General features: G+C 37.9%; 1 protein-coding gene across 1 annotated transcript in view; it reads right to left on the bottom strand.

The window, feature by feature from the left end:
• Nucleotides 1-12,552, bottom strand: part of LOC104073393 (collagen alpha-1(XII) chain-like) — a gene marked incomplete at its 3' end in the record, with an annotated part of 37,346 nt that overhangs the window by 19,644 nt on the left and 5,150 nt on the right. The window contains exons 7-8 of the mRNA XM_009573130.1: nt 10,605-10,877; nt 9,403-9,675 (exon numbers count right to left, since the gene is read on the bottom strand). Coding sequence (XP_009571425.1) covers nt 9,403-9,675; nt 10,605-10,877 — 546 coding nt within the window. The remainder of the gene's footprint in view (nt 1-9,402; nt 9,676-10,604; nt 10,878-12,552) is intronic.

Raw genomic sequence — 12,552 nt, 5'->3', positions numbered from 1 at the left:
TCACTCTTCAAACTAATTTTTAGCCTCACAATATAAATCACCACAATTTATGGCACCTTCTCTTCAAAAAAAGGTTAAGGTACAGAGATTTTGGTAAAGTTCACTTGTTTATCATTTCACAACAATAGCAGTTGCATGTAGTGAAAAAGTTATATTGAAAAAGTCTGACTCCGCTCATGCTTCATGCAGTATCACTGAATTCAGTGGCTGCATTAAATGAAGGCCAGGGCAGAATCTAAACTCCAAAGACCAACTTTCTGGGAAGCCTGAAAAAAAGATTTGCCTTCAAAAGTAAATTACACCAATTTTTCTGTCTGCTCTTAAGCTTCTACTCCCAAATCTTGGCTTTTTCATACAATAAAAAAAAATATTAAGGCAATCCAAATGGAAAAAATATGGAAAACCTAACTTGATAGAATGCACAGATGTCTCACAATAAAAACCTTTCTTTCCATATTTTAATGTAATATAAATATACAAGTCACTTTATTTTGGCTACTTTAAAGCACGGCTCTGCCACAACATGATTTCAGTATTAAAGTATCTGCTACCACAGCACAATTTTTTGCAAGTCTACTCTTGGACACTACAGTTAATGATATATGTTGGAAACACTGCAAAAATAACTGCATATTTAAAACCATTATTGATTAAGTCATTATTGAGGTCATTAAATAATAGAGGAAAATAATTTGTTTGGAATGGACTGTAATGAACACCAGTTCACCAGAACTGTAATATGTTGGTTCTGAAAGAAATATCCTTTGGAACTAAATGTCTTTTTTATAAGGCAAGGTAAGAGAGAGAAAAGGGACTGGGACTCCTACCAAACCACTAGAACCAAATGGAAAATTTTTACTTCAAATAGTTGGAAACTGCTGACAAGACAACTTACCTACCAAAGGAAATTGGACTTTTTATATGTTACACTGCAACCGAGAACATTTCTTTAACATAACACACTAACTTGATTTGCACCTCATGTGTGAGGTGGAAGTTCACTGACAGCTTTTTTCTGCTTCACTGGATCTCCCACAAGTGTTTTTGTATTAGGGGAGCAGCTGTGTTTAAGATGCAGTCCAACTGTAAGTCTTAAATTATTAGGATTCCATCAAGTATTCTCTAAGCTGCTACACTCAGAGTCAGGAAACATATTTATGCTCTACAATACACTGGTATAATGTAGTGACTAGCAAACATACAATTAGACCTATGAGATATTTTTCCCTTGGATTAAAACAAAATACCTAGTTACCTTGCTTAGGTTTCACAAAAAAAAAAAAAAAAAAAAATCTACCACTGTAACACCTAAGCAGTTATTCTGTTCTTTGGTCCACTTGTTCAGAAATGTTTGTTGTACACCTGCTTCTTGCCTGCTTGTTTAAACAGGATGGATAAGGAGTGTGGAAACACAATGCACACTGTAAGAAAGAAAAGTGCTGGCTGGCTGGCTTGCAAGTAGTTAACAGTCAAAAGAATCCTGCTTTTTCCTGGCTTGAAATGGAAGTTAAAGTATGCTCATCGCTTCATACAGCCCCCAAGTCATCAGCAAGTGAGGAAGCAGTTGGTTTTTGAAAATTATCCCCTAACAGGCATTAGGTCCTATAATGCTTTGGAGCACCAAACCAGCTGGTGCAAGCACAGATGTAAGCCACGGTGAGTACGTACACAGTAAAACAAAGTGCTTGCACGGACAGGTCAAACTCCTGCCTGGGTGAGCAAGTCAGTCCACCAGTTTCAGGCTATCAGATTCTCTTCAGCAGTCTTTAGCTCAGAGCTGCAGTCTGCCTACAGGCCCTTGTACATCTCTACCATCACTCAGTGCAGACACACTCTCAAAAATTAACTCAGTAACTTTCAGTCAGGTGCTTTTACACTCAGTGCTGGTCTTCTGCAATGTCCAGTTTCCATATTAAGTTTTTCCACTATTCTATGCCAGAGACACAATATAATATTAAAGCAGTTTCCCTGTGTCCACTTGGCTTACTTCCCATAGCTCTCCAGCAATCACTGTTGTTATTGAACACAAGACTGTGAATCAGCTAAAATTAAAATGTTGACATTCATAAAAATCAAATGGCCTTATTCAAATGGCCTTTCCCCTCAGAAACATTTACATAACTCCAGCTGATTTCAGTGGGAGTTGCACATGCAGTTTGGGCCCAAAGTTTAAACAATTTTCTGTATGTGCTCTTAAAACCAGCTTTCAAAATAAAATTGCAGCAGTAAATTTCATGCAGAGCAATGTTTCATTTAAGTTAAACGTAAGATTGATCTAAGCCAGCATCCTAAAAGGTCAGAATCAACTCAATGAATGAGCCTTCTCTTGCAGAGGCACATACCAAAACTTTATGGCCTGAGTCCTGCCTTGTTTACAATGGGATACATCAGGAGTATCCTCTTAAGTCAGCAGACTAGGTCGCCGCAGCCAAGGATCCAAGTGCGCACATCAGATGAAATGGTAGCAGAATCACTTTAAGGTTTTACTCTAATGGTCAAACTCTCCTCAGCATTGGAGGATGCAGTCACTTTGGTCGGCTGATACCCTTCCCTCCGAGCCACAAAGTTGTTGGTCATTCCTGGAGTACCAGCCTTCAGGCATGTAGAGAGGGGCTGTGGACATGGTGAGGGGAGAGTCAAGGACTTGCTACACAAAGGGAATGCTCACTTGACCCTGTTAGAGCAGGTTTCTTGCTCTTCTGCTACTGGGAATGCAGAAAGGTGAGAAGATGCAAACCAGGAGAGTTCTGACCCAAAACAGAGGCACTTTGGCCAGAGCACTCCTGAGTCCCTGCTCTAGGACAAAGCCAACAGGAATTCATACTCAGTCCCTTAATATTTTACCTGTCTTTCCAAAGAGTTAATCAGTTAACACTACTCTCAGCTGTCTAGAAACATCTTTTTATTATTCAACATTCCCCTGTGTTAATTTTTCTTTCTGATATATATTTCATTTCCTATATAAAAATAAGATAGTTTTCCACAGATTATCAAAAGTCAATTTCAAATGTCAGACTCAAAAATCTTGGAATATATAATTTTAAAAATGCATGAAACAGCATTAAATCTCCTGAGGACACTGAGTCCTTGTTTCTGTCAGGACGGAAGCAGCACTATGCAGTCTGAACATTACGTAAAGTCCCTGTGATATGCTAAAAACCTCATTGTAAGAAAATGTCACTTGAATTTGTACTACTCTGCCTGTAGGAGGTCATTCATTTCTAAAGCATTCTTATGTTACTATAGAAACAGCAAAAAGAAATCATTTGTTTACCAAAGAACTACTATCCATTTTCTGACCAAAAAAAGTCGTTGTCCCCCAAAATCCCCAAACCTAAGCTCTAAGAAATGTATACAACAGAAAATAACTTAAAACTGAAAAATTACTCAGTCATGACAACTTTTTTTAATGTATCGCTTTAGTACAGCCCAATTCTCACAGCACAAATAGCTACCCATCAAACGGGATGGCAGGATTGGGTCCTACATCACTGAAACATAAAGATTCTCTTTCTAATGGGGAAGAGACTATGACATAATTATCTCTCAAATTTATGTCCTGAATATAATACACTACACCTCTTGTTGTTTATTCTAAAATGTACAAAGGTAAGAAATAAAATAGGTTGACATCTTTGCTAATGTAGACTAGCAGTCTCATTTATTTCAAAAGAACTATGTCCATTTACACCAACAGTGTTTCTAGCCTAGGAACTTCACTGATATAAGTGGAAATACTTTGAAATTTCTCAGTGCAAGCAAGATAGGAATCTGACAACTGAATCTTTTTCTGCAAAGAAGGTTTTTTTTCTAAATTTCTCTGAAATTCGTATTTAAAAGTGTAATGAATCCCCTGCTTAGAGTCAGTAACTGAAATATTCTTAAAGCTATTCTGAAAAATATATAACTGCCAGCAAAAGGACACTCATAAAATAGATTTGCAGCTTTCAAACTTTTCAGACATTCATTAGGATTAAACATTTCTGTGTAGATTTCTTAATCTAGTAATGAATTTGTTTTTCTTTAAAACAACTGCAAATTATGAAAGTTAATCTATTTAGCAGCTAATGTACAGTATGTTCTTTTCATCTGACAGCATGCCTTTCGGCAGAAAACCAAATTCTTGCCAGACTTACAACCACCTCTCTTATTAAAAAACAGATTAGAAAAACAGTAGCTCTCGCAAACTGCTCACTGTTGCATTTACACTCACCGCCCTCACCATGTTTATCATTGTATTTTACTTCTAGTGTACGATGACTTGGGTAAGATCATATGATACCCCAAAAAAATGAAAGCCAAATGGTTTGTTTGAGGTGTTTGGGGATAGGAGGGAGACTTTTCCCTAAGGCATTCCCATGGGTGTTTCTTGCTTGTTCTTCAGTCTGTATTACGTATCATCAAATATAACCATCAGGGCTAATTTGTGTAGTTCTCCCAGTTGTCACAAGCCTTGTTCCGCCACACAGCAAATGGCAGCCTGCACTGATTTAATTTACTTTAGCAGTTTCAGCAACTTTGTGTGAGCTGAGGGGAATCACAGCCAACAAAATGTGTCTGAGGAAAAATTTTCCATGGCACCTTTATAAGAAGGGCTCCAACTAAAGCTGCCTAGTGATGGATCACCATGCACTTTTGAAAGTGAGAGGATAAAAGTGGAGAGTTTTCTACAGCACATATTTTGCATGTGCAGTTATGTTTAATGCAGTATGAAATATAAAGCTCCAGAACTTTCACCTCTGGATGGTACTTCATAACTGCAGACAAAATCAGCCAGTGACTAAAAGAGGCTGTATAAAATATCAGAGCACTATAAATTTCCTAAAATCTGGATTACTGAAGAAGGAAAGCACACTCCTTCAACAGAGGGGCAAAAACATTGTTTCCCTTTTCCTGCTCCACAAACACAAAAAAGAAATAAACCTATTCTCTCTGAATGACAGTTACCTGTATGGTATGGAAATGACTTATTTTCTGATTACTCATTTGCTAAACTCTTTATACCGTGTTCTCTAAGAACAGTTCATAAAATTCTGATCCTCTGGCATGTGTTTATCTTTGGGCTGGACCAGATAGCTATGCAAACAGTTTATAGAAGAGATTATCTACAGTTAGTTGGGGGAATATTTGCCCTCTCTGTTTCATGCAGAGAAACAATAAGGGCAAGCATACACTTAGCAAAAAGAAAAACAAAAGGGGAAGCAGAGATTACCCAGCTGGTAAATTATATCAAGTACACAGAATGATTGTTGTGTTTGTGTGGATTGATTTTCCAAGTATTCTGAAACAAACAAGGCACTTCAAAACACTGAAAAACTGCCGTGCAGAGCAAAGCAGAGGAAGAGGAGGAACTTCCAAGAGCAATTTGTAACTGCTCCAAAATACTTTGGAGATAACATACATAACTGAAGGACCTTCAATGAATGCCTGGGCAGACATGTTCTTGCAAATCATGTTAGAGCAGTTTAAAAAATTACCAGTTTTCTCTCTCTGCTGAAGGCTACCCTTGCAACCGAGATACAGTAATTGCCCATATGAGTTCTCCTACTACATGCAGAGCAAAATAAATCATTACTGAAGGCAGTAGGAATGTTTGTCTACACCCTTAGTCACAGGGGACCATTTAGTGACTCAGTAAAATTCCATAAACATCTGAGAGCTTGGATTTTTCATTTCCTGCCACTTGACTATACAATAGCTGGAGAAGCTACTGTATCCAGCTCCTCTTTTCTCACTTTCCTATTAGTGCTGAAATGTTCACTACACCCAAACTGATTTCTCTTAGACTACATATCATACCATAAACTAGCAACTGTCCCAGTTTGAAAGGCAATCTCAAGCCTAGCTCTTGATATGATGATGAACTGAAGTGGCCAGCAACTATGGCATCACTGACTTAATAGGTTTGGTGAGAATTCATATGGTGAAGACATCAAGTAAGCCCCACTGGGATTCCTGGTACAGGAAAATACTTAAGTGCTCAGTACTTCAGTGCTGTTGGCAATGAAAAACACACACTGCACTATTTTGTTTCACAGACACTATGGCTCACGGAAAAAATAACTGAAATACTAAACACTTTTTTATGCTTCCTTTCACAGCTTTTTTGTCATTACTGTTGATAAGTTTATTTCTCCAGGAGTTAAGATCTGTCCCATTCCCAGTCTCAGTCAGACAAGTTATTTCAGCTAATAGCTAGTCAAGCGTTCACTTCACTGACCTGTGTAACTTTTCAGCTGAGTCCAACCATATTTATTTTAGCTTCACAGGAGCATGACTTCTTTTTTCAAGTAAAATTCTATACTAAGCTTTGAATGTTACCTTTCAGTTCCAAAATTGCAATCCTTTTATTCTTGTCTGTTTTTCCTCAAAGGTTTTGTCTTTCTATCCTTCAATGAGGTAAGACAGTACCATACAGTGAAATACTGTCTTATATGTACTTCAACAGATATTCTGAGAACCTTTCATACCATTAGTCAGAGAGTCTTTTAAAATATCTATGGACCATGTCCAAAGAGTTTTGGCCTAATTCAAGTATTTTTATTACCCCATTAAACTGCAGATATGCTGATTACTGAAATACACAGTGGATGTTCCATGAGGAAACATCATGATTGCAATCTGCTGTCATGCAAACAGAAATTTGTATTCTATTCTTTACCTTTGATCACCCAGTAATGACTGACATCTGTATAGGCTCTTACTAACATTTCATCTAATCAAGAAAAATTTAATAGACGGCTTTAATATGAAGAGTAATGTTTTCTGGAGTGCACCCTGATAGGATTTTCAAATCCAGCTGAATCTTCAAAGGATATGCATTTCAGTCACAAAGCTATACCTGTCAAAATGGTAAAAGTAATTTTTAATTTGGTTTTCTCCCAGCTGAGGAACTGAATAAAAAGTAATTCAGTTAAGTGACAGGATGCTCATTTATTCATATTTATCCCAAGACAAAAATCTGTCACAGAATTTTTTACATAAGGTTTTAATTCAGTTGCTTAGAGTAAAACCTCTTATAGAAATTATTGTGTGTCCTTTTAAGTGCAACATCCATTTAAAACTCTATCTGGTTGCATACAAACCCATTCCTGAGCTATAGTTAACTATCCTTTTAAATTCTTTGACTCTCTAACCAATTTTCAGAATGTTTTTCTTCTTATTGACAACTTACCACCGCAGAAAGTCCAAATCAGAATCAGAGCCCTCCTGTGGGGGGAAAGCACTGATAGGACAAGACAAGTCTCTAACTGAGGCTGAATTCTGGTTTTCTGATGACTCTGTCTTTTCGATTCTGCTGTATTTCACTCGCTGATCTCTCTATTTAGAATGTGTTCTAACTGAAGCTCTAGGCAATGCCTTAAAAGACTTTTCTATTGCTCAAGTTTTATGATAGGGTAAAAAGCTAAGCTTGTTTTATAAATTTGAAATACATTTGATCTCTCCAGAGCTCCATGTTAATAAAGGGTCTCTCACAAGTTTACTATGAAGATACTCAATGAAAATCTTTCTACCAAATGTAAACAGTTAACTTGGTCAACCCTTCACTAAAATTTCAGGCATCTCCCTATGGCAGTGGACAATTCAGTCTGTTAAAACAGAGAGACAGAGGCCTCTCAAGATTTGCAAAGAAGACCAAGGCGTTCCTCTCTTCACTGACAGCACAGAGAAAAAAGCAGGCATGTCAGGCTCCTCTGTCTACTTGGGATCCAGTCTGCTCTTGTTCTGAGAGTGAAATTTGCATTCCTGGATGTACAGTGGCTCAGGTTCAACAGAAAGAGTAAAGGAGACTCTCGCCCAGCATACGCTACAGCCTTGTGAATCTGCTAGGATGTGGAGATGTGAATTCAAACTCTTCCAGACTGAGTAAAGCCTACATCTCTACGCTCCCTCTTCCCCCCAAAAAAAGCATTAGACCTAGTAGAATACCAAAAGGAAGTGGCAGCACCACCACAACAGGGGCGTTCACTAAGTCCTGATCACCTCTGGCTTTTCTGGAGGATATGGGCAGAATCCAGCTACCTGTTCTCCTCCGGGATCTCAGCAGTGTTCTGGGCAGGAGACAGGTTCTTTTCACCTACAAAAGGAGCATTTTGGATCTTGCATGGGTAGTGAAAGCGAAAGAGTTAGGGAAATTTCAGCATGAATTGCAAGGTGCCTGATTCTCTGACGGCTGTACCCTGTCTTAGTGTAAGTAGGTGGATTGGATCCTTGTCTGAGATTTAGGTAGTGGGGCGGGCAGGGGGTTGGTGCCTAGCTCTCAGTTGCTCCTTCTATAGTCAATGGACAAAGAAATGTTCTTTTGAAGGAAAAATGAGATCTCAGGTGGACTACCTGCCTTCTGGAAGTATCTGCCTTTCTTCATCAATCACAGAAGAATCCTAGAGAGTCCATGCTGCAAACTGCAGTGTTCAAATAATTTTAGTGGGATGAATTCAGTGTGAATTGGAACTGATTTTTTTTTTTACAGTTTCCTATTTAAAATAGGTTTTCTATGTCCTAACCTATGTCATAAACAAAAAGTTAAACTGATGGAGAAACTGAAAGCCAAGTATATCCCTACTATAACTCCATTAGCGTCAATGGACGAGTTTTAATACCACATAATTCATCTGTAAGATGTTTCAAGTGCCGTGCCTACACAGCTGCCGTGCCAGACTTTAGCAATACATACCTGGCCAGCACAGAGCACAGTCACACTTCCTTTCATGGCCTAGGAGGCAGCTTTCCCTATCCTCTGACAATTAACAGATGACACTGAGAATGCTCACAGAGAAGTAGTCTGGGAAATTCTCTGCTCAGAGGCAGAGCAAGAGCAGCCTCCCCTCCTTATAAGAAAGTCTTTGGCTCCAACTTACGCTTTTACCAGCGTTCTGTTAATGCTCAGCTCCAGGTTCTTACTCCAATTAGTTAAAAGCAGGATATGCTTCATTATTCCTATGCCTAGACTAATGTTGCTTTTGTAATGCAAAAATGGTCTCTGAACATCTTTCAGTCTCAGCACAGTAGAAACCCTGCAAATTTTCAAATGGATGAAATACTTTAACCCCATTAATTAATCCTGTTACATTAAGAACAATCTGCCACTAAAACTGCTTGGAAGTTGAGAGTTATAAGGAAAAATATTTCACTGAGGCCGGTGTGGAAGTACAGTTAGTTTTGGTTGGTGCTTTTGGCAATACCTTTTTCAAGAGACCCAGAGTCCCCTCCACAACCAGTAATTTGACCCCACTGTTCTTTCTGATGGACAGTAGGTTTGGAAAATCCCTCTAAAGTAGGAGAATGTCTTTATGCCTATTTTTCATTTGCTTCTACCGAAAACTCAGGAAGACAGTACACTTTAAGGCATCTTAAACATCAGTCAAATAATTGAACCACTGTACAGAAACAACAAATAATTACCTTCAAGTGTTTCTCCCTCTCCAGAAAGGGCCTCTCCTGCTCCAGAGGCATACAAGGCAGACACAGTCAATGCATACCTAGTGGCTTGGTCTAAGCCTTTCAGCACTTTAGAGGTAGTGTCACCTTTCACAGTCACTTCCTTTGTTTCACCTCCTGTGACTGGAGTGTATGTTATAAAGTACTGCTGCACTTTGCCAGGAGCAGCACTCCAAGACAGCTTCATTGTTGATGTTGTAGCATCAGAAACTCTCAAATTTCTTGGATTTCCTCGGACTGCACATGTCAAAAGATGTTGAAAACAAGTTGAAGCAAGCTTCATTTCTTGGTTTATTTTTTATGTTACCACAACATAGGACATAATGCTGAAAAAATAATTCCTGAGTACTAACACTGCTACAGTATAACCTGACTGTAATCAAGATTGTACAATTCCATCCCCACCCTCCTTAGGCAAAAATGCCCAATAAAGTCTTTTTGCTCTTATTTTTTTCTATTAAAACTACAGGCTCAATCCTGGAACACTTATACATACCAGCACCTGAATATATGCTCAACTTCAACATGCCAAGATCCATGTTGAAATCACTGTCTGCAGAATCAAGTCAAAGATCACCAATGAAATGTGAAATTAATACATTATGGTTTCCTACAGAGTTCTTTTTGATGATAGTTTTTCTGGTGTCTAATATTTAAAATCCCAGTGAAGTTTCACCAGTGATCAGGCCATTCGTAATGTCTCTATTCTCTTTGGATTTTGTTTAATAAGACATGATACCTGTTAAAGGATCATACAAGCTAAGGCTACCGTGATAACTTTAGTAAATTAAATGTTTCATTCATTCCTTCCTAGCCATTCAGAACGAAGTGCAAACAGGGTCTGAATTTGCTGAAAAGAAATATAATTTATATCATTGACAATATGAAGAATCATGAGGACAATGAATTAAACATACAGATAGATTCTTCACCCAAGTTACCTTGCCATATTAGGTGTTGCAGGTTCAAGATACTATGTTTTAAAATGAAATATTACAATTTTGATAAATTATATTGTCTTAAATTACCTCTCAACTAGGCTTGAGCAATTTTACATATGGGATAATACATATGGCCAATGTGGGTTATTCTCTTTTCAGTATGAATATGTCAGCATGCAGGGAGTTCTTCTCAAGCTTACTACATTCACAGCATTGATCATGTACCTTCATCAGTCTTTGCATATCCATTCAATGAATTTCCAGGCCCAGACTGATACTCAGGAATAACAGACACTTCATATCTTGTATCTTGGATCAAGTTCTGCAGAGTAGTTGATCTATCATTTGCTGAGACAGTCACTTGTCTCCTTTCTCCTCCAGTAAGTGGTCTATACACAAGCCTGTACCGTAGGACATTTCCTGGAGCTGGAGCCCAGCCAACTACAAAGCTGTCAGTAGTTTCATCTGTTATCCTTAAGTTTCGAGGAGCACCTTTAACTACAAAAAATATACACATATAATTTGTAAATATTTGCTTTTAATCAAGTAGTATCTGAAGTGAAACTGTTCCAACCGTTCTGTTAGCTCATCCAGTTTACCAAAACAACAGCTTATATTGCCCTCCCATTGTTTTAAGGTACACAAACCGTTAGTCTTTTCTGAAAATGTAGGGCCAGAGTTACAATCAGCAGTGTAACAAAGTTGTCCCCAAAAGTACATTAATCCCAGTTTATACAACTGCTTCTGAAACTTAAGACAGTCTGACTGTGTTTAGCGGTAACAGTAGAACTGAACTGTGTAAGGGACTTTTGGGCATAGTAGGGAAATTTCTTAACACAACAAATCGTATAGGTTTCTTTGCTGTGGCCATTTGCTTCTGAATTAAGTCTCAAACTCAAAGACAAGAAATAGCTTGTTATCCCAGAAATTAAGGAAAAACTGTGGTGAATCATTTAACCTAGCCTGCTCCTTGACAAAAAATACAGCAGCTCAGGTCATTTCATACAAACTCAGTGGGCACACCAAAGAAGGACTTGACTCTTCCAACTTACATTAAGATCTACTGTACTCCAAGTTGCCTAGCAGTATGTAGCATTGTCATTTAGGCAAAAAAAAAGTTTTGGTTTTCGTTGTTTATTAACTGAAGTATAATTCAACTGGAACATTATATGCCAAAAGCATTGTTCTTCAGTGTTAAATTACAGATCTGTTAAGAGTGGAGCAATTAATAATCCTAGCTTTAAAGAAATGAACTTGTTTCCTACTAATCAGAAACACAATACTCAATTTCAAATTCTTTAAAACTCTGAAACCAAAATTAGTTGCCAAGAAAGCTGTCTGGCCCAAATTGTTAGCTAGATCTGCATGGAGAGCTGCTGATGTTTACATGATTGCAGAAGAATTCTGTCTTCTCAGACATGTTGGGATTTCATCAGATCAAGGTGCTGACAATTATTTAAGGCAGTATCAGTTACAACATGGGAACACTGATTATTTTTGTTAAAGCTATTCCTTCTCTTGTGCCTTACGATCACAAGGTACATATTCTATGCGCCAAGAGTTTGTCTGTTTTCCTAAGGGAAATTTATGTGTGGCCAAAACTGGTACAGTCATGGAATATGCACACCAACCGTATCTTCCAAACTTAACATCCAAACACATGTTTATTTCTATCAATCTTAAGAAGAAAGAGCAATTAACAAATTTCCATGCTGTTTCTTTTGCTCCCTTGGAACCATTTATGTCACCAAAGGTCACAAATGACACCATGGAATAATGAAAAAGAGTGGATCAATATTTTAAAAGGCATGATTTAGACTAGACCGAGTATTCAACTACTGGAATAGGAAATCAAATTTACTGTTGTCCTTCTCCTTTAAATCAGTGGAAATACATCGTGGCAACTCTATAAAGAAAAAGTACAGCTACCATGCTTAAATTTACAGCCATTGATCACATAAACTCACACTGACATCAATGAAAGTTTTGAATCAGTAGGAGTTACTGGATCAGACCCATGAAGTTCTGATGAGAAACAGCTGACCAAAAACACAGCCCCCTTTAAGCCTATGGTATATAAAACAGAATTTCTATTAATGTAAGTTAGATGTAGACACAGCAAATTACATAGGTACATGCTTGATTTTAAATGTATTAAAGTCAACATGCATTC

Source organism: Fulmarus glacialis, unplaced genomic scaffold (genome assembly GCF_000690835.1).
Source record: "Fulmarus glacialis isolate BGI_N327 unplaced genomic scaffold, ASM69083v1 scaffold35742, whole genome shotgun sequence".
NCBI classification, from domain to species: Eukaryota; Metazoa; Chordata; class Aves; order Procellariiformes; family Procellariidae; genus Fulmarus; species Fulmarus glacialis.
The sequence above is the reverse complement of the archived record's forward strand: the minus strand, read 5'-3'. Positions and strand labels throughout refer to the sequence as shown.